Source organism: Pteronotus mesoamericanus, unplaced genomic scaffold (genome assembly GCF_021234165.1).
Source record: "Pteronotus mesoamericanus isolate MK-2021 breed Mesoamerican mustached bat unplaced genomic scaffold, CSHL_Meso_final contig_657, whole genome shotgun sequence".
Lineage (NCBI taxonomy): Eukaryota > Metazoa > Chordata > Mammalia > Chiroptera > Mormoopidae > Pteronotus > Pteronotus mesoamericanus.
In genome coordinates, this window is record NW_026555229.1 from 20,270,422 (window position 1) to 20,293,341 (window position 22,920).

At 40.9% G+C, this 22,920-nt stretch overlaps 1 protein-coding gene across 3 annotated transcripts in view; it reads left to right on the forward strand.

Annotated features, from left to right (window-relative positions):
• The first annotated feature begins 675 nt into the window (after nucleotides 1–675).
• Nucleotides 676–22,920, forward strand: part of PLEKHA1 (pleckstrin homology domain containing A1) — a 46,928-nt gene continuing 24,683 nt past the window's right edge. The window contains exons 1-4 of one of the 3 annotated variants that reach the window (XM_054581647.1): nucleotides 676–734; nucleotides 14,357–14,517; nucleotides 17,570–17,626; nucleotides 19,902–19,947. In XM_054581647.1, coding sequence (XP_054437622.1) covers nucleotides 14,377–14,517; nucleotides 17,570–17,626; nucleotides 19,902–19,947 — 244 coding nt within the window. In that variant the 5' untranslated portion in view covers nucleotides 676–734; nucleotides 14,357–14,376. Of the gene's footprint in view, nucleotides 735–2,271; nucleotides 2,464–14,356; nucleotides 14,518–17,569; nucleotides 17,627–19,901; nucleotides 19,948–22,920 lie in introns of those variants that run through there. The other 2 variants (XM_054581646.1, XM_054581648.1) reach the window with 2 other exon arrangements.

Genomic DNA, 22,920 nt, shown 5'->3' on the forward strand with positions numbered 1-22,920 from the left:
TCCTATTGGGTAGGAGGTGGAGCTACATACAGTTCTAGGGAGAAATGACCAGGAGGGAAGAATTGGCGCGCAGTGCTGTAAAAGCGTTTTACTCCAGGCCACACCGCAGCCACTGAACTTCTGCTTCCCGGGCCGATTATGGGACAGCTTGCAAACAGATTATCTGCAAACGAACGAAGCCTATTTTTAAAGATCCCAGTGCCCCGAAGCTCTCGGCGATGATGTCAGAGAACCCTGAGTCCCACCCACGAGCCATGCCCCGCGTCCTCAAAAACTACGAATCCCAGAATGCTCCGCATCGCAGGGGCCCAGAGCTCCGCGCGCGACCCGCCCCGACGCGTCCGAAGCCGCCTTCCCTGGAACCAGGAAGACATCGGATACCCGGCCGCCACGCCGCCGGGGTCCGCGCGGCGGCTGCCGGGTCTTGTAGTCTCGCGGGCTGGGAGCGGTGCCCGCTCCGGAATCTCGGCGGCCGTCTGGGGGCAGAGGCGGCGCGGGCACGCGTGCGCAGTGCTCAGGCTAGCCGTCGTGGGCGCCGCTCCGCCAGTTGGGCGCCTGTGGTAGGCACGGTCGAGGCGGTGCGGTTGTTCCGGGCTGAGGGCCGTGGTGAAGTTCTGCGTGCGGAGCGAGGCCGCGCTGGGCGAGGTGGGCGGGGCTGGTTCTCGGGGAGCGCCGCGCCGGCTGAGGCGAGCTGGGAGGCGGCCGCGCGTCCGCCGAGGGGCCGGCGGGCGCAGGTGAGTGCGGGGCGGCGGGCGGCAGTTGGCGCGGGGTCCCGGGCTGCGCCCCCGAGGCCCCTCTCCCCACGTGTGCGCTCCGCGCGGCCGCACCTGGGCGAGGCCGCGGGCCGGCTCACCTGCGCGCGCGAGCTCGGGAACGGCGGGAGGGGGCGGTGTCCCCTTCCCGCGACTGCCTTATTGTTTTCCTGACCTCAGCCCGGCGTCCGGCCGAGAAGGGCGGGGAGGCCAGCGGCGGTGGCAGTCGCCGACGAGCCACTCAGTGGCTCTGCTAAAAAGTACAGTCGCGCCCTCCTCCTGGACGCCCCGCGCCGGCCAGCTGTCCGGGGATTCCCGGCGGGCGACGCCTGTCGGAGTGGCTCGCCTCCAGGGCTGTGCCCACGGGGGCTCCGCTGCCTTGGGCAGCGTTTGGTAATATTTTAACGCGCTTCGCCTGTAGAACCCGCCCTGCGTCGTAGAATCTCAGTGTTGAGGGTTGAGCCTCGCACCTGGATGGTGCAGACGACCCGTGCGGCAGTGGAAAGCGACTTGCCCAAGGTCACGCAGGTAGGACCGGGGAGGCGCCTAGAGCCCAGGTGGCACCGCTTTGGGGCCGTCCTGGGTTGTTTGTGGTTTAGTGCGTGTGCTTTCTATTGACCCTGCTGGACAGACCGTCAGGGGGAACGGGTTGTCATAACGAAAGCGGTCCCGGTGCCTGGAGCGTGTGCAGCCTTGGGTGGCGGTCGGGGTGAGCTGCGCCCCGGAGCAGAGCGGCCCCGTCGGCGGCGCGGATGAACGGGGAGCCTCGGCTGCGGAGTCCGGGGGCAGGTCCGCGCGGGTCCGAGGGGGAAGGGCGAGGCAGCGCGCGTCTCTTGCCTCTTCCCACCTCCCAGCCCTGCGATGCCGGTTTTCTTACTGTGCGATTGATCGTTGTCTGTTTTAATGAGATGTTCTGGGCTTTAATGAAGTCATTGCCCTTTGTGAATTAGTTTTCGAAGTAGAAAATCTTATTTCCTGTGTGTTTAACGACTGGAACAAGCGGCGCAGTATGAGGTTTAAACCATTGTCTTTTATCTTCGAACTACTGATCAGCCGGACCCCCCCCCCGCCCCCCACGCACTCAGCTCACACTTTGTGTGTGTGTTTCATGCCATTGAAACTTCACAGCCGCACTCGGATAAGCCTCATATAATTCAGAAGGAAAAGTTGAAAAAAATCACTTTGTAAAACTGGTTTTCTTCACCATCTAAAGAACGTGAACTGTTATTTCAAAATAATACGAGTCTGTGGGACGAAAATGCATGTTACATTGCATACTCAAATGTTCCTACGTACACACTTGTGGCAAAAGTATTTCCCCACGGAGAGAATAATTCTCCTTATCTTGGCCCGATCTTCCCGAGGGAAGTCGCGTTTTAGCGTGCTTGTGTATTTAAGCCCGTCTGTGCGAGCTGAGCCGAGTGCGAGTTAATGGTTACTGTCTTTGATAATGCTGTACACCCTCGCCGCCCGCGTCGAGGGAGGTGGCGGCGAGCTGGTCCTTTCGGGTGAGCAGCGGATGGCTTTGAGGTTACGCTGTGATACATGTGTTGAAACTGCTTCATACCTCATTTTCTCTTGTTAATTAGTGTTTTTATTGTTGCTCTGAGAGGGAAGTGGCAGGTTTGCATCTTTGTTTTCCAGCTTTCGCGGTGTAGCAGAGAGGAAAGGCAGTGAGCGAGCCTGCGTCGGTCGTGGACTGGGAGAGACGGTAAGACAGGATAAGTCCACAATTGTTAGGAAACGACCATGAGTTCATAGGCCGGAAGGACCTTTTTAGAAGCGTTTGAAGACATTAAGAATAGCAGGGGGGTATTTGGTTTGAAAAGTAAACCGTGGGCAGTGCTGTCCTGTTGTTCACGTGTAGGTATGATGATGGGGAAGGGCCCTGGAAAAATACTTGGGAAAGAGAGAAACATTTATATGTTTCTAGGGGCTTTTTCTCTAGAGATATTTGATGCAGCTTTTAAAAAGAAGACTTTGAAGGCCGCAAGTTCTTAGAGTCACGCTGCAAAACCCAGTTAGTTTGACTTCTTGGTAATTTGTAACCCAGAATGAAATCTATGGAGTGATTTATTAGAATAATTTAAATCAGACTTTGCCATTGAAATGTTGCTTGATGTTAAATAGTTGTTCTTGTTTAAATAACTCTGTCATTTAAGAATGGGGAAGATAGAGTTCTGAATAGATGTAGTAATTATTCAGATGTAACAATAGTTACACTCTGCTTTTATTAGAAAAATTCAAGTATTATACAGGAACTGCCTCAGCTGTGAGCTGAGGTAATACAAAAATGCTACTTTTTCCACATGTTTGAGCATTTTACTTTTGGCAATATTGGAATTTGATACTGCATTTCAAGGTGATTGTCAGTTCAGATCTGCAGCGATACAGTAAAATGAGTTCAGTAGGATGTAACTGTTAAAATTTAGTTTTAATTCCTTTGACCATTTGTAAGTACACAGCATTTGGAAGTTATTGAGGTGGTATCAAAAATGAGTTCTTCAGGTAGAAACTTTTGGTAGCTTTAGATGCTTGTCTGTAATGCGCAATTATTTTTAGAAACATAAAAATAGGGGGTGTTTTTCTTTAAAACTCAAAATTCCGGTTGACAGTTGTTACCCCAGTGAGTGATGTTAAACCATTTGATCTGTAAGTACTATTTTTTTTTCTTAGTAGCTCTGGTGTGTTAAGGAATATGTGAACTTATAATTCCTAGAAAGATATTCCAGCAAACATATTTGTTGTTTATGTTGGTAAACCTTTTCATTAATTGAATTGCTTTGATTCAGGAACGTAGTGTTTTGGGGATTTTAGAACATAAGCTTTTTTGAACTGGAATGTCTGTTGAAGGTAAAAGAAAATCAGTCATTTGGGATATTTTTAAATATATAAATAAGCCTGAGAATCCTAAATATTTTTAGACTTTTAAGTCTTAAATATCTTTTTCCTTCATGGAATCCTTATCAGACTTGTCATTCTGAAAGTTTTATTATCCAAAAGTTGTGGTTTTATCCCTTTATGTAGCTTAGACTTTTATGAGTTTAACCATTGAACTCTGGATTCTGTATTCAGTTCACCCCCTTCTGGAAGAAAGGACGCTCACAGGCACTTAGCATGGGAAGCGATCTCAGAGGACTTCTAATGTAGCATCTTATGCAGGACAGTAAATCCCCCGCCCCCCCCCCCCCGGGAATTCCCATGTCAGGTATTCTCTCTCATTAGGAAGGGCGGTAATGCTGTTCCATATGCCATCAGGTATTGAGCAGTTTGAGCTTGTTGGGAACAAACATAAAACAGTCTTTTTTTCAACATTCACTGCTTTTAAGTGTGATTTGTTGGATATTTCTCTTCCTTGTCTCTCTCTGCCTCATGACATCATGGGCAAATGATAGCTTTTCTGCATTTACAGCTATTAAAAGCTCCAGTCTAATCTATTTCAGTTTAAACCTTCAATCTCGTACTCAATTTAAAGCTCCTCTCCTCCCTCGCCCCAGTGTCAGGCCACTCACTGCACAAAGCACTTGGAGGGAGGAGGGATGGGGATGTGCCCCCAGGATACCTCTTTCTCTTCCCTCTTCTGGGATCTGCTTGGACAGGGACTAGTCAGAAGAAAAGGTGAAAGGACAAGTATTTCTTCTTACCTGGTAGTATTGACAGTGGCAAGTCACTAATGTCCACTGATAGGGGTCCAAACTGGAATTTTGGTGAGATTTTTGCAGGGAGAGCCCCCTGCGCAGAGCTCCTGAATACGAAATTTGCTACCGACACATCCACTTCCTTGTCCCTGTCCACCTTAATTTCCTGTGAGTGTGTGGGGGTGTGGTGGGTTGGGGATCTTTTCTTTAGCAGCCAGATTTTATGATTCCAGCAAGACCGCTCAAGTCCAGCTGCCTTCTGCAGCTTCCACCTAACCCACTGGAAACGCATTTCCTTGAGATGCCCAACATTGGCCTGCAGGCTGCTCAAGTCGGCCCCCTCTCTGTGCCCTGGCACTTCATCAGCAGACACTGCGCTGGAGAATGAGGTGCCAGGCTCTCTTTATAGGCACTTCTTGTCTTCGTGAATGATTCTCTCGGGTGTCCCCTGCCACTGTTTTTGAGAGACTGCCCTCTTCCTTTCCCTGTGCTTTCCCTGAAGACGTGGAAGACTTCTGATTTTTTTCTCTCTCCCTGTCAACTGCTTGTATAGTGCAGAATGATGGCAAGGCATTGGTTAGGGTGCCAGAGCCTTGGGGATGGGGGTCAATGCCGGACTCTTCAGATGTTTGAGCCTTGATGTCCGCATGTGCCCAGTCAGCGTTGTGTGTGTCAGCAACTTGGGACATTAAGGATGGTCTCAGTCAACATTTAACAAATAATAGTGAAGTCCTGTGGGCCTAGTAAGGTCTCACTGTGCAGAATTTAATTTTTCTTTTTTTCTGTCTCTTTCTGATTTTGATTTTGTTTTTATTTTTTGGTTTACGTCCTGGTTCCTGATTGATGAAGTATTAACTGTGAATTTGTTAACTGCTGATTGATTATATTATCTAACTATATATCTTAGAGCATAAGTAATACTGAGGATAAATATTGGGGAGGGTTTTTTTGCCTATTTTTAAAAAAGATATTATTTATTTATTTTTAGATAGTGGGTAAAGGAGGGAGAAGGAGAGGGAGAGAAACATCAATGTGCGATTGAGTCTTGTGTACCCCTAATGGGGACTTGGCTGGCAACCCAGGCATGTGCCCTGACCAGAAATTGAACCGGTGACCCTTTGGTTCTCAGGTCAGCACTCAATCCACTGAGCCACACCAGCCAGGGCAAATATTGGGGAGGTTTAAATAGTAAAATTTTATCTATTCTTGCCTCATACTGACTTTATTGAAAATACAAATCCAAATGCTAATAGAGTGTTTGAACCTTTTTCCTTCCATCATCTAAACAAACCAGTCAGATAAATCTGCTAAATGATCTCTTGTCTGATGAGGAAAAAGCAACTTTGTGTTTGGAAAATTAAACATTCAGATTGGTTGCAGTAATTATGGGTTTCTTAATACTTCATTCAACAAATACTAGTTACTGAGTGCCTTCCATGTGCCACCCACTGTTTTAGCCACTGGAGAAACAGTAGTAAATAGGAAGAAAAAAATCCCTGCTCTCATGGAGCCTACATTCCAGTATGAGGAAACAACAAACAGGTAAATAAGTAAAAGATATCGTTTGTTAGCAATAAATGCTAAGGAAATCTGCTAAGGAGAAGCAGGCAGGGGGTGGGAAGTGATGGGACAGTTGGGAGCATTTGCAGTTTTAGATAAGGTGTCAAGGGAAGGCTTCACTGAGAAGAGGACCTTTAGGTTAAAAGGCCTTGAGTGGGGAGCTTGTGTGATGTAGCAAGAGTCCACTGGCCAGGTGGTGAGCAAGGGGGCCGGGGGAGGGCTGGGGTAGGGGATAGGGGAGGCGTGTAGGTCTTTGGTTTTTACTGTGAGTGAGATGGATTGCATGAAATTGATGGTTTTAACCTCGGTTGAACATTGGAGTTACCTGGGGAGCTTTAAAAATGTGCTGATGCCTAGAGCTCATCTCCAGAGTTTCTGATTTAATTGCTCTGAGAGGTGGGGGCATCTAGCCTAGGCATCAGAGCTTTACAGAAACTCCCAGGTAATTGTAATAAGGAGCCAAAATTGAAGTTTTGAGTTGAGTGATAACTACATACTAGTATTGAAGACTCCCCTTGTTGGAATCTTGGGGCTGCCACTTCCTAACCACGTGACCTTGGACAAGTTATTTATAAAATCTTTTGTGTTTTTGTTTTCTCATCTGTCAAATTGTTGTTATGAGGATTAAATAAACCAGTATTTAGAATAGTGCTTGGCAAGTAGTAATATGTATGAGGATTAAATAAACATTTAAAATAGTGCTTGGCAAGTAGTAATATATATAAGTAACAGTTACAGCAGCAGTATGAATCACCACTTGAATGTATGTTTTAATGGGATTGTTCTGACTGCTGAGAATAGCGAAGTGCACGTGGGCAGAAGCAAGGAAGCCCTTGCAGTAATCCAGCCGAGAGCTGAGGTTGGCTTGAAGCAGAGTGGCAGCATTGAAGTGCTGAGAGGTGGTGGGATTCTGGATGTATCTTGAAGGAGGAGTCCACAGGATTTGCTGAAGGATTGGACATGGAATGAGAGAAAGTCTCAATAAAGGTGACTCCCAAGATATTTAGCCTGAACAACTGGAAGAAGGGAAGGGGTATTGACTGAGATGAGGAAGATGGGAATGAATTTCTGAGAGAGTGTCTGGAGCTCGATTTGTTCAGTTTGAGATGTCTGTTAGACCTGTAAGTAGATCTGTAGACTAGAGAGTTGTATACGTGACTCTAGAGTTCAGCAAAGCCTCCAGTCGGGGGGCAGGAGTTTGGAAGTTGTTAGTCCTTGGAGCTGTGGGAATGAGTGAGCTCACCAAGACGGCATATCCATAGATAGGAGAGGTCTGTGGGCCATTCCCTGGGATACTGCAACACTCAAAGCTCTGGGAGATGCAGTGTTTCTGAAGGGTTCCTACGTGCTCTAGAATGAAAGATGGCTGTACTTTTTTTTTTAAAAAAAAATTTTAACAGCTTTATTGGGATAAAATTCACCCATTTAAAGTGTACAATTCAGTGACTTTTAGTGTATTCACAGAGTTGTGCAACTGTTCCAACAGTCAATTTTAGAATATTTTTCTCACCCTAAAAAGAAACCCTCCCATCCCTAGGCTACTCCTCATTTCCTCAGCATGCTCCTAGGCAACTACTGATCTTTCTGTTTTTATGGATTTGCCCATTCTGGATATTTCATATCAATGGAATCATATAACATGTGATCTATTTAGAGGGTAGTGGTGTCCATTAGTACATACCTTCTAGATTTATTAGATACTGAATCATTTGGTAAAGGTGGGATCTATAGGAGTTCTCCATTATAAAGATACATTTTGCTCTTTGTAATTAATTTAAAAACTGTGCGGGGGTGATATGTGAGACGGAATATTTTGTCCTCTAACAACCTGTTATCCTGTGGTTTTTGTGTTCATTAAAGATCCTTGCCCTGGCTGGTGCGACTTAGTGCATTGAGAGCCAGCCTATGAACTGAAAGATCACTGGTTCAATTCCCGGTCAGAGCACAGGCCTGGGTTGCCAGCTGGGTCCTTGGTTGGGAGTGGCCAAGAGGCAACCGATCAATGTTTCTCACATTGATGTTTCTCTCCCTTTCTTTCACCCTCCCTCTCTCTCTAAAAAATAAATATAATATTTAATAAAAAAGATCCTTAAACCGGGGATTATATTGGGAATGCAAAGTGATGATCTATTTCTATTATATTTTCAAAGATCATGAGTTCATAGTATCTGTAATTCAGATGCACTGTATAGAATTTTTCTTTTGCATCTGTACACTTTTTCTGTTGCTGTGAAAATCATGGTTCCTAATCAATAGTTGTTTTATTACTTTTATTTTAAATATAATCATAACATCAATATGTTTACATTATCCTAAATGCACATAAAATACTATCATAGATAAACTCATTTTGGAATTACAAGTAGGATTGCTAGGTCGTGGGGTCAATGGTTATGTGATTGTGTTAAGTGGTGCCAGATCCACCTCTGGGGTTGTATTGGGTGGGCCAGAAAGCTCATTTGTGTTTTTCCATAAGACGGCTCTAGTAGTCTTTAACTTCATTCGAAACAATTTTGTTAGATTGTATTGTGACAGCTGTCATGTCAGCGTGCATTTAAAAAAAAAACAACTTCAAAATTGCTGATTTTCTGTGTAGCCATTTTAACATAGAAGATGGAAGAAAATGTGCAACATTTTCGGCATATTGTGCCTTATTATTTTAAGAAAGGTAAAAATGCAACTGAAATGCAAAAAAAAAAAAAAAGAGTAGTGATGTGTATGGAGAAGGTGCTGTGATTGATTGAACAAGTCAGAAGTGGTTTGCGAAGTTTCGTGCTGGAAATATCTCACTGGATGATGATCAGTGGTCCAGTAGGCTAGTTGAACTTGATAGCGATCAAATCAGGACGTTAATTGAGAGCAGTCAACATTATGCCACATGGGAGATAGCTGACATACTCAAAATACCCAAATCAGTGAAGTTCTTGGTGAAAATGAGAAATATGTCTTTTGTTTTATGGGAAAAACCATCTGGACTTTTTGGCCAACCCAGTACCATTTTGCTTTCTCAACAGAAATCTGAGTCCCTATTTTCTTAAAATTTCACTGGTACAGTCTGTTTTCACACTTTTGAGTTTTTGCCAATCTGAAAGGTGAGAAATACGATCTCTGTGTGGTATAGGATTTTTTAGCCTTTTCTACTATGAAGAATGGTGATCACCAACAACAGCAGACAGAATTCTGTAACTGCCGTGCCTTAGTCTCAACAGCCGTCAACCCAGCCCGTGCCTCCTCCATCCATTGTGTCCTTCCAGATTATTTGGATATTTTATTTTATCTCTGTATCAATAAATATGCCTAATTTTTTATTGCTACTGGATTTTTAAATCAACTTTTTGGAGTTTGTTACAGACAGTGTGCTATATCCACTTAAAGCTTACAGTTTGATGAATTTTGACCATATCGTTGCATGTAGCAGTAGTTCCTTTATGCTGTAGAGTGCTATTTCATTGTACAGACATACCACATTTTATTTATTTACCTATTGATGGACATTTGGGTTGTTTGTAGTTTGGGGCTATTATGAATAAAGCTGCTATAAATATTTGTGAACTAGTCTTAGCATGCATATATGTTTTCATTTCTCTTGAGTGAACACTAGAAATGGAATGACTACATCCTAGGGTAGTTGTATGTTCGCTTTTACTACCAGGACTTTTCCCATAGTGGTTGTACCACTTTACATTTCCAGCAGCAACACATAAATTTTGGATGCACCACATCTTTGGTAATGTCAGTCTGTTTAATTTTAGCCATTCTGGTGCGTGTGTATGGTATCTTTTGTTTTAAAAAAAAATCAGAATTATTGCCGTGGCTGGTGTGACTCAGTGGATTGGGTGCCAGCCTGCAAGCCATAAGGTTGCTGGTACAAGCCTGGGTTGTGGGCCAGGGCCCTGCTTCGTGGCGTGCAAGAGGCAACTGATTGTTTCTCTTGAACATTGATTTTTTTTCTTTCCCTCTCTTTCTCCTTTCCTTCCCCTCTTTCTAAAAATAAATAAAATTTTTTTAAAAAAATTCAGGATTATTGAGGTATAATTTACATATAGTACATTCACCTGTTTTGGCATACAGTTTTATAAGTTTTGACATATGCATATAATCTTGTAAGCTCCACCACAATCAAGATACACAACAGTGAATATTACAAAAAAAACTTTCCTCATGTTCCTTTTTTTGAAAAAAAATACTGTATTTATTTTTAGAGGAAGGGAAAGGGAGAGAGAGACAGAGAGAAACACCAGTGTGAGAGAGAAACGTGGTTGTTGCCTCTCGTATGCGCCCCGACACGGAGCCAAAGCCAAAACCTAGGCCTGTGCCCTGGACAAGAATCAAACCTGTGATCTTTCGCTTTGCGCAACGATGCCCACCCCAGCCACCATGTGCAGCGCCCTCATGTTCCTTTGTCCTCAGTCCTTCTCCCTAGTCTAAGCCCTAGCAACTCTAATCTGTTTTATCACTGAACTAAAAAAATAATTTGTATGCAGTACAGTTTACTCTTTTTTGCATATGGGCCTGTGAGTCTCGATAAATGCATAGTCACGTACCCCACCACAGCCAAGATACAGAACATGTACATCACTCCAGAAATTACCCCTTGAAGTCAGCCCCTTCCCCCACCTGCTGATCTTGTTACCTGTCCTGATAACGTTTATGGGCCTGGCGTCTTTAGCTTAGCAAAATACAATTGAGATTTACCTGTGTATCAGTAGCTTTTCCCCCTACATGGCTAAGTGGTATTCCATTGTTTTGGGTATACCACAGTATTCATTTACCACATAGAACGACATTTGGGTTGTTGCTGCTTTTTCCAGTTATGAACAGTGTTTCTGTAAACATTTCCATACAGGTTTTTTGTATGAACATAAGCTTTCAATTCATGTGGATAAACCCCTAGGAGTGGATTGCTGGGTCACATTGTAAGGATATTTAACTTTATAGGAATCTGCCAAATTGTATTCCTGTGTTGCAGTACTATTTTGCATTCCCACCAGCAATTGTATGCGAGTGTTCATTTGTTCCATATCCTTGTCAGCATTTGGTATTTTCAGGGTTTTGTTTCGTTTTGGTATTTCTTGTTTGTTTGTTTTAGCCATTATAGGAGGTATGCAGTGGTATCTCATGGTTTTTCTTTACGATACCTTCTTGAGTAATGATCATCTTTTTATGTGCTTATTTACTGTGTATATGTATTCTTCTTTGTGTGGGCTTGTCTTCATGTTTTTTGACCATTTTTCTATTTGGTTGATCATCTGGTTATTGAATTAGAATAATTTTTTGCCTGTTCTTAGACCTCAGTTATTTGATATATATGTACTGAATATTTTCTCATTCTATGGCTTGTCTTTTGATTTCTTAATGATTTCTTCCAAAGATCAGTTCTTTTAAATAAGTCCAACATATTAACTATTATAAGGTTCAGATTTTTTGTATATTATCTAAGAAATCCTGCCTACTCCCCAAGGTCACAAAGACCTCCTCTTGTATATATTTTTAGAAGCTTTATTATTGTAGCTTTTATATTAGGTCTCTGGTCCATCTTGAGTTAATTTATTTCCACATGGATAGCTAATTGTTCCAGCACCATTTGTTGAATGATTATCCTTCTGTGGAATTGCCTTGGCATCTTCGTTGAAAATCAATTGGCAGTGTGTGTATGGGTCTGTTTCTGGGTGCTGTTCTGTTTCATTGATTTATTATATCTATATTTTCACCAACGCTACACTGTTTTTATTGATGTAACTTTATTGTAATCTTTAATTCAAGTAATGCAGGTTGTTCTTTGGGAAATAGATTTGGCTTTATAAGGTAATTTTCATTTCTACGTATATAATAGAATCACCTTGTCATTCTTAAAATATCCTGCTAGAATTTTGATTGGTTAGATTGTAGATTTACTTTATTCCTTTCTGTGTCTGGAAAATACTTCATTGTATGGATATACCACATTTTTTTAACCCATTCACCTGTTGTTGGACATATAGATTGTTTCTACTTTTTTGGCTCTTGTGAATAGTGCTGCTGTAAACATTCATGTGTAAGTGTTTGAGTATCTGTTTTCAATTCTTTTGGGTATATACCTAGAAGTAGAAATGCTGAGTTGTATAGTAATTCTGTGTTTAACTTTTGAAGAACTGCTAAGCTGTTACACAGCTGTTGTACCAGTTTACATTCCCAGCAGCGATGTTAGGAGGGTCCAGTCTCTCTTCATGTTGTGGCTAAAACTTATTTTCTTCTCTTTTAACTATACCTGTCCTCGTGGGTATGGAGCAGTGTCTCATTGTGGTATTGATTTACATTTCCCTAATGACAAATAATACTGAGAATCTTTTTATGTTCTGGTTGACCATTTGTATATCTTCTTTGGGAGAAATGTCTGCCTATTTTTTAACTTTTATTGTTGTTTAGTTGTAAGAGTTAGTTCCATATTCAGATATGAGACCTTATCAGATATATAATTTGCAACATTTTCTCCTATTTTATAGATTGTTGTTTCATTTTTTTATCTCCTTTGATGCAAAATTTCAGATTTTTATGAAGTCCAGTTTATCTTATTTTTTTTGCTGGTGGTTTGTACTTTTGCTGTCATATTTAAGAATTCATCTCCACATCCGAGGCCATGAAGGTCATGAAGATAAATCCCTATACTTTCTTAAAGTTTTATTGTTTTAGCCCTTATATTGTTAATCCATTTTGAGTTATGTTTTGTGTATGGTGTGAGGTAGAGGCCCAGTTCCATTCTTTTTACCATGTGGAGAACCCACTGTCCCAGCACCAATTGTGGAAAAGGCTATTTTCTCATTGCATGATATTGGCACCTTATTGAAAATCAGTTGGCTCTCGATGTATATAAGTTTATCTCTGGGTTCTCAATTCTGTTCTTTTGGTCTATGTCTATCTTAAGGCAGTACCATGCAAGTTGGTTGTTTTTACCTGTAGATGTGTTGGTATGATATATTAATTTTTCTAGCTTTGATTACATTTTTGAGATTTTTTAAAACCTCAACCTTAGAGATTATTTTCTCTAAGTGCCAGATTTATAACTCAAACATAGGAATTTAGTGGACAGTTTGAAACTTTTTGGTATGTTTCACCATTTCTCTGACTGCATACAGAATGGTGATTGGTGATTTATATATGCAACATATCAGGGTGTATACTACCTGAATTTTCGCTGGGAGTTAAACTTTCCTTGATCCTTTACATAAAGAGCTATTATATAAATAAATTCAACCTGCTAAAAGATGTTGCCACTGGCTATACAAGTACAAGAAGAGGAGCAGTCTGAGCATTGGCGTCACATCAGGAAGGAGTCACATACCTATTTCTAGAGGAAAAAATGACTGTAAACAGTGCTTTTTTTACTCAGGTCATGGTTTTCAACTTTAATCGGCGCAATAAAATTTTCAGTACTTCAGAATCAGAATATGATATGCTTCTGAAGTCTCTTACTCTATAACCTCTCTCTTTTATTTTCCCTGTAGTAATTGATTTGCTGGAGAATCTGGGCTCTTTGTCCTATTTTTTCCCACAACTTGGCTTTTGCTTATTGAAACCCTCTTGTTTGGTTTAATATGTTCCTCTGTGTTCTTTATTTTCTGTAAATTGGTAGTTGGACATAGAGAGATGTAGATACTTGAGCAGATTCTGATAAAAACTTGGTTTTTTTGGTTATAGTGTGTTCATTTCATTGGTACTATTTGTATTTTCCATCAAGAAGCACATAGTACCTGCTTATCTTTTTTCATGGTGTTAGCTAACTTTGTTGTGATTCATTTTAGTTTTAAAATTGAAAAGGTTTTAGAGGAGCAAGATGGTATAGAGATTAAGACACAGCTTTAGCGTCCAAGAATCTGGTTCATGTTTTGATTCATTACCTACTAGTTTTCCAACTTTGGAAAGTCACTTCCCTTCCCAGGGTTAAGTTTCTGGTCTGTGAGGGGAAAGAGGGTGCCTACTCATAGGGTCGTTTCTGAGAAAGTGCATGGAAAAGAATCACCCAGAGCCTAGCATGTAGTAAGTAGCCAGTGAGTCAGCTACCGCTGTTGTTTTGTGAATTTACAAAACATTCTAAAACAGTCTGAAAAGTAGATTATCTCAATTTATAAGTGAGGAAATTAAAGTTTGGATGGCTAATTTTTTGGTTCACTTGGGTTTGTTTAGGGAAAAGTAAGTAAATGATTCAAGTGAGGTGACTTTTTGTTTTCATCAATGTGAACAATTTCATTTAGTAACCACTCCAAAGCTTAATTTTAAAAGTGATTTTTGCCAATGCTTTGTATGTGTTCATACTGAACAGCTCCCACCTAATGCTGAAAAGTAGGCTCCTTGTGGAACAATGCATACTATAGCACAGTTGTTCTCGAAGTCCACTGAGGAGTATTCACTGTTAATGTTGTTGTTTTACAGTGTAATGTTCAAGCCCAGAAATGCCTTATGTGGATCGTCAGAATCGCATTTGTGGTTTTCTGGACATTGAAGAAAATGAAAATAGTGGGAAATTTCTTCGAAGGTACTTCATACTGGATACCAGAGAAGATAGTTTTGTATGGTACATGGATAACCCACAGGTTTGTAAAATCCAGAAGGTTACCTTTCTTCAAAAGCATACAAGGGTTTTAATTGTTAAAGTATTTGACATACTACTGACGTTAGGATTTATCTTCCTAAACACCACATATTTAGGTTTATTTCTACTGGCAGCGCCCTCCCTGCCCTGCACCCCCAACTCCTAATGTCTTAATTTAAATTTCATAGGATGAAACTAAATTTGTTTGATAAAAATTTATGCATCATATGTACTTTTCCTCCCTTGGGAGAGAAGCACGATCTCTGGCAGAAAAATTTAACATCATTTAGGTTTAAGATAGTGTCTCTAAGACAGAGATGACTATTTTTTGGAAATAAGCTACTTAAACTAGTTGCCACCCTTCCATGTGTGTAGTCCTTTTCATCTTGTAGTGTGAAACTTGCCTGTCAGCCATTGTAATGCCATTCATGAGTTGAAATCCACTTTAATTGCTGCCTTGCAGATTATTAGGGGTAAATGTTGTAAACTAAAAATGAGAATCTTAGTTTTAAGATCTGTAAGAGACCTTGGCTTAGAGACCATCTGTTCTGCAGTTTTAAATTTACCTGTGATTTTTTTATTCAAATTGAGATGTATGTTGCACGGAAGCATGTGCAAAGCACAGATGAGTCCCTAGCAGACTTCTGAGCTGGCCTGGTCTAGTGGTCTGCTTGTGCAGGGGAGGGACCAGAAGGCCTGGCAAGGCAGGGACTGGTCGTAGGTTCCATCCCGTTGCACCAAATGGGAACTACATCCCCTGACAACTAGTCTAGTATTCTTTACTACCCTATACTGACTTTAGATTAGATAAAATACATATATACTGATGTATTTATATTTGTTCATCCAGAATTTGAGTTGTAAGAGACCTTGGTATTAGTTCACCCTCCTTAATGCAAGAAACCCACTTATCCCTGGTCTTTACCTTCACTCTTGTTTGAACTACACATTATTAAAAAGTACATATTATATTTGAGGCAGGTTTAATTATTATTAGTTCTGTGAGCCATATTCTAGTTACTTGTATCTTCTACCCATTAATCCTACTTTTGACCTTTGATTCTGTGTAAGTCTAGACCGTTATTCACATGGAGCCTTTAAATTTTGGAGGATAATCTGTATTTTAAGTTACTTTATATGATTTGAGTGCTGACTTTGTATGAGACTTTTTCTTTCCTTCCTTCCTTCCTTCCTTCCTTCCTTCCTTCCTCCCTCCCTCCCTCCCTCCCTCCCTCCCTCCCTCCCTCCCTCCCTCTGTTCTCTGTCCTTACTCTTAAGAGCTTTCTGACTCAGTTTTACTCCCTTATCTCTGGGTGTATCCAGCTTTCTTGGGAGGTAGTAACCTGGCTATGCACCCACATGATTAATATCTTTATTTACTTGACCAGAGTCAGTGAGAGAAGGAACAGGTCTCTGGGTGTATCCAGCTTTCTTGGGAGGTAGTAACCTGGCTATGCACCCACATGATTAATATCTTTATTTACTTGACCAGAGTCAGTGGGAGAAGGAACAGGTCAACAGAAATCAAAAGTTCATTTTTAACAACCCGCCCCCTCCTCCCTGCTTTTAAACATTAATCAGATTTCTCCCTTTTCTAACCCCATCTCTATCTGTGGCACAAGCCCCTCCCAAACTCTTTTCCCAAAGGTGGAAGGTACCTTAATACCCGTTGACTCCTTCTAATGATTGTTTACTAGATTCCATATCTGGTCCTCCTCACCCATGCAAACCATTATACTGTTCTGCCTGTTATATATCATCACTCCTGAATTTTGTTTACAAATCCTTTACTGGTTCTCTGTCTTCATATACAACAGGTTCTCCTTAGAATTTCTTCCTTTATCAGTACTTTCCATTTAAACGGAGCTAAAAGTTGATAAGTACAAAATAGAATATGTTTATTACATGGAAGGAAACAAGCTTGGAATGCAGAGGAAGGGTGTGATTATAGCTAGCAGGAGAAGTTCAAGTCTTCATGGAGGTGGTAACATTAGAAATTGACCTAGAACTATGGATATAATTATGGCCAGGAGGTGGAGAAGCGGGTATTCCAGTGCCCAGAGAACAGCATGGGCGAAGAAACCCAAGCCGGAAAGCCTGCGGCGTATTTGGAGCACTGTTTTGCTTTGGCTCTAGCAGGGAGGGCGCATGTTAAAGTTTGCGCTCCGCAAGGTCTTTTTCACATGAACTCTTTTGAAGCCAGATTTCTATGGTGTGATAAGCACGTTGGTTTTTTTAAAAATGTAGTGCAGAATTTTAAAACTATCCTTTTATTCAGTTAATTCTCAGTAATTATATCTCCTCTGTCCAACTGATGAGAATCTTTTACCATCTCAATTCTGCCAATCATTGTATTACCCCTCAATACCAGTTTGATGTCACTTTTATATGTATTAATAAAAACATATCTTTTATGAAAACTAGTAAAATATATTGCTGAGTGTTATATTAGATTGAACCTCATGAAATTGCCAGTGCACCAATATTTTCAGTTACTAAATATGGCAATTTCATATGATTCAGTCTAGTGGCTGTAACACATTATATCGGTCAGCGTAACCTTAATAATGGAAGTAAGTTAGTTTGGCTCACCTGTCCTTAGGGAACCATTCTTCCTCTGCTTTGTTTCTTTATCACTAACCATTGATTTAAAAAATCTGTACTAGTGTATTACTAGGGAGCAGGAAATACACATAGTCTTCACATTTCTTACAGTTGATTTATGTCTCTAAATATTTTTCCCATTGCTTTGAGGAGCAAAATCTGATCTCGTTAATGGCTTTTTAAGCTCATGAAAAAGAAAATAAGTTTAGCTACAATAATAAAAATAGCTTCTTAGTTATAAAATCTATTGAGATGGAACAGAGGAGACTTCAATTTTGCTAATAACCACGTTGTCAACTTGATTTCAGACCTAGTAAATACTTGAAATAGCTGATTTGTAAAATGTAGTGTTAAAAAAATCTAACTCATTGACTTTTTAAAGGTATGTAAAATTATCAAATAAATTCATAATGTTGGATATTAACTATATAATAATAACTTCTTTCTAGAACCTCCCTTCTGGATCATCTCGTGTTGGAGCCATTAAACTTACCTACATTTCAAAGGTAGTCTTTCTATATTGAATTACATTTATGCCTGAATTAAAATCTCTTAGAATGGGAGTGTGAATAAAAGGAGCATATTTCCTTTCTGTGTCATTTAATGATGATGTTCAGGTTCATGTCATGCTGGAAGTAGTACATGATTACCACGTGTAAGATGTTCTTGGTTAAAAATTAGGGAGAATATGGAATTAACTTAAGGATGTAACACACTGCAAAAGTTAACATTAACTTTTATGGTGAGGTATGTGAACATCAAAAGGGGAGAAATCCGTTAACTATTACGTTCTGTCTCTGGAAACGAAAAATATTTTTCTAAGCCTGTATTATATATTTTTAAACTGTTTACAATTTTTAAGTTCATTATCTTAACTTTTTATGTTTTATTTTGAGGAAAATATGAACCATCTTTATAATTAATTATTTTCCTCTCATTTCACTTTCGCTCTACTAATTTCTTTTGTTTGTTGATTTTTATGGCATTTTTGCAGCACTATTTTTCTTCTTAAAACTTTAGATTTGGCATTGTCAGGTAGTTTTTCTCCTGTGGGTTTTTTGTGTTTTACACCAAGTAATACGTTTGTTGATGGCATAGGATATGAGATGTGAACAGTAGCAACATAATATGATTAAGAAATACGCAAGTGCTCGCTATTATGCATATACTGGAATTTGTTAGCAGAGGTCTTCAACAGACCAGTTTACAAGTGTGTCTGTTTAAAAGATATTTTTATAAATAAAATACTTTGTTATCAATATAACAATAGAGCTATTCATTCTCATTGACCAAAAAAAAAAGTCCTTGAACAATAAAGATTAAAGAGAAACAGTTTATGTTAAAGCCATATAATGTAAATTGATGAAGACAAATACCGTTTAGGTTTTACCTTGAGTGTTCCTGTAAATTAAAACATTTAATAAATGCTTCAGGGTAGCTTGCACCTTAAATTCTGTAGAGACTAGGACGAGGAAACACTGAATTCCATGGTCACATCGTTCTAGAGCCTCCGTTTGGTTCGTTGTGTGCGGTGCACGAGCATGGGAGTGGAACCATGCTGCCGCATTTTTGACTCAGTGGAGTGATGTGGAAAGGCCTATTTTACTGAAATAGTCAGTTGATGGAGAGATGGCCCAACTGCTTGTGTCTTTTTGAAAATGGGAGCTCTTTCTATTTATTTTTTTCAAAGTGGTTTTTATTTTTTACCTCTATATTGGCACTTTATTTGTACTTGATTTTAATCAAAGCTTGCTTTCTGTTTTTTAATTTTTATTTTTTTTCAATTACAGTTAACATTCAATATTATTTTGTGTTGATTTCAGGTGAAAAAAATGGGAGCTCTTTTTAATAAAAACTATGAACTAAGCCAGCAGGCTGACTGGCCAGCTGCTTTCCTTTCCTCCATCGCTTCCCTTTTAAAATGTAACCTTCTCCGTGTAGTTCTGTTAACTTTCATCTCTGTCCACAGCTTACGGAAGTTTGAATGGTACAATTTGTACTCACTTTAGGCATGCCGCTTTTTTCCCCAGAATTTATTTCTGGAACAAATTTCAGTGTGACTCAGAGCTGTGAATTTATAGTTGGGATCAGTCAGGAACCTTAGAATTCTTTTTGAAAGTACAAACAGATGCTACAATTATAAGTTCTAACACTGGTCAGCAGCATGGCAATAGTCATGAATGAGCTTCCAAGACAGCTACTTTCCTTAAAGGGACAGCAGCAAGCAGGTACAGTTCGTTGCTTCACTCTCTAAGAGGAACTGTGTGCTCCATTTAGTAAAGAGACCCCTTTTTCTAATGTACAGCTTTGACTTCCTTGCTGTAGATTAATGCCTCCTGGATCACACGCACTCTCCTTTGCCCACCATCATTTTCTCTGAAATGCACAGCTAGTTTAGAAATATGTACTTGGGGAAGAATTCATAGTTTTGTAGACTATTCATTGAGGGCATTTTGAAAAGTGTGTTAAACTAAAAATATTTATGTGTGACATAAAACATAATAGTTTACTTTTAACTTTTTCATATTTCCTTTGGAAAAAAACAAGTTTGTTCAAAGAGAACATAGAAGTATCATTTGTTGTAAACAGCTTTCTATTGGGACCAATATCCGGTATTTAATTTGCGGTGCTTTTTCAGCTGTCTTTAAAGTTTACTTTTAGATCTCTGTGCTAGGTGTGTATGATTGTTGGGGCAGCATATGCATGGAAGTTTGCACAGTATTTAAGGCTGGTTGTTGTCTCATCTGAAGAAATGAGTGATTCATATCTCTTTCTTGTTAGGTTAGCGATGCAACTAAGCTAAGGCCAAAGGCTGAGTTCTGTTTTGGTAAGTAGCCATATTTTATATGTTAGTGATTTTAAGTTAGACTTACATAATTACATGTATTGTAAAAGAAAACAGTCGCCAAAAACCACACAACGCAAACCTAAGGGCTAATGAATTATCCTAAGGCAGATTCCCTTGAAACCTCCATCCAGGTGAAGAACTAAAACTACTGCTTACCCATGAAGCCTTTGTGTCTCACCCCAGTCAAAACCTCTGCTCTCTGCCAATGTGTAATCATTACCTAGGTCTTTATAGTGATCACATCCAGCGAGGCTTGAGGAAATGTTTTTACTTTCTACCTTGTATAGAGTAGTAGGAAGCAATTGCTGCCCTTCACACTGTCACAGGCTGGTTGTCTCACGGGCCCGTGCAGTACCAGGTAATTATTGCAAGTATCACAGTCAGCTAAAGGGGTGTACAGTCTATTCAAGATGCACGAAGGAAGAACTTCAAATCCTTACTGGGCGTCTTGGGAGCCAGGGGAGCCTCACTGAAGGAGGAAAGCCTTGAGTTGGTGGCTGGCTAACCATGATTATCCTTTACCATTGGTGAGAAAAAGGGGGAGGACCTCACTGACAGAGTTGTGCAGGGGACAGGAGCAGGGTGTGCGCGAGGAACTGAGAGCTCAGGGAAGCTGGAGGGAATGGTGCGTCGAAAACGTGGACGTGCAGGCAGAAGTCAGGGCATGCTATGCTGTTGACTGGGATTGGTTTTTTTTTTTTAAATAAGAGGTAAGACGTTAGCATCTAGAAAGTACTCATCAGGCAAAGGAAGGTTTTTATGTTTTTGTATGGATAAGAGAGTTTTGATGCAGGTAGATGAGTTAAGTGGCTTTCAAGCTGTGATCCTTATGTAGGGGTTGGAACTGGGGTGGTAGCAGTGGGGGAGAAAGGGAGGATGGAGAACTGTAGGAGGAGACGTGCAGGGACTTGTGACTGGCTGTATGGGCGTTGAGGGGACAAGAGGAATCAGGTAGATTTGCTTCAAGTAAAGAAGTGAGGGATCCAGCAGAGTGATTGATCAGTAGGGTAAAATGTTTGTTAAGGGGTTTGAAATGGTGGGAAAGAGCCAGATGGAAATGTTCTGGTGACAGTAGTTCAGGGACTGGATGGAGCTTGAGGATGAAGAATAGAGACATTTGGAATCTGTTTAAATCGTGGGTGAGAGTTGAAGCTCGGAGAATTGATGTGCTCTCCGAGAGTATGTTAGTGGATATTAGTGATGGAAGGGACAAAAATTAGGAATGGCCTGCTGGCATCAAAAGGGATTGTTTTACATTAAAGCGCAAATACTTTTTGGGATAGGATTGAGGTTAAAGTTCTCTGTTCTCTTTTGCTTGGGAAGAGCAGGTTTGTTCAGGAGACAGCATGTTAGGCAAAGCGTCTAATGGCAGTCGTATGTATCCGACAATGAAACGGGACATGAACAGGATGCAGTATAGCAGGGCAGAGGATGTTTTTATCACGACTAAGGAACTAAAAAATGGTACGTGTTTCTTACAGATGTATAATTCAGTTATTAAATAGGAAAATATGTCAGAGACTTGTGAATGAAAGGCCACTGGGAGCAAGTCAAGCAACAGAACTTTGTATTTTAGAATGTGTAATACACATACTTCTGAAGGGTCTTTTTAATGTGAAATCTCAAACCTACAGTTTGAAGGAATTGGAATATGCAGTAATAGATTTGACGTCAGTTATTGGGACATTTAAAATGGGTGATTTTAGTTGGGATCAAAGATTACTTATTTATGGGTCTGCTAGTAAAGATTCATGTATTGCTTGCCTTTGGAGAGGGAGGCCCTGGCTTCTAAAATGGAACCACAACTTCTATTAAAAATGGCAACATGAAGACTGTTCCACCACTATGTCTCTGTCCTCCCAAATTTCCCAGAATAGTCAGAACAAGAACCACTCAAACCATCTTCGATGAGACCAGCAGACATCTATAACCCGCAGTGTATGAAGATGGAGAGTGAGCGGTAAATACCTTGGCGGAGGAGAGACCAGTGAGAAGCTAGCTTTCTCAGTGTGCTGCGCACACGCCCACCTCTGGATGGCCTTGGGAAACAGCAGCAAGGAGGGGCCAGAAAAAGGATTTACAACCTCTAGTCCCCTACATCTATCTGGCTCAGTCTGGCAGCCACCCTTCCCCAACCCCAGCAAGAAATGGCGTTTGTATTATCTCCAGAAATAGGATCATTGAGGCTCAGTGCTTGAGGGTACTAGTCCCAGAGAAGGGGAGAGATGAGGTATGAAACTGAAAACAGGTTTACACAGAAGCCTGCCCACTACGTAGCTCCAGAGGGCTCGGCTGCCAGACGTGGGTGGGGTGCTCTAGAGAAGGGAGCCACGGGCACCGCCCTCTGCACGTTTCTGCTGGAAGAGCTTGTTGTCCAGCTAAGTCCACCAGCCAGCAACCCTGCGTGTATTTGGGAGAGCCTCCAGGGCCTGGTTTTGAAATATGGACAGACAGCCCAGGATTATGTGACTTTTGAGGAGGGAGAACCAACTGTCAAATAGAAAAAGGAATGCGAGACAATGCAAAACTCAGGGGAAAAGTCAGAAAAACCTGAAAGTAGAACAAAGACAAAAATAGATCATAGGAGGGAAATAAGAAAATTAGAAGTTCCATTAAGGAAGTTGACCATCTGACTAATAGGGAAAGAATGGAGGGAATAGAGAAAATTGACAACTAATACAATAAAGTGTCTCATAATTTATTTGACCCATATTTGAACCACAAGCAACTGATCCTAGATTGTGAGATGGTGGTTGTTTGCAGTCAAGCTGATATTTGTGCTTCATGTTTTATTCTTATGATATACTTACTCCCATGGCAAAGATTTGAAATGAAATAAAGAAGTGCTTGGTGAAAAGGTAGTAGAAACACAGGCCTCTGGGGTCATTATACACGATTAAACCCTTGCTTTGAAAGCCAAACAACTTAGAGGTCTCATGCAGTTGTTTTTGT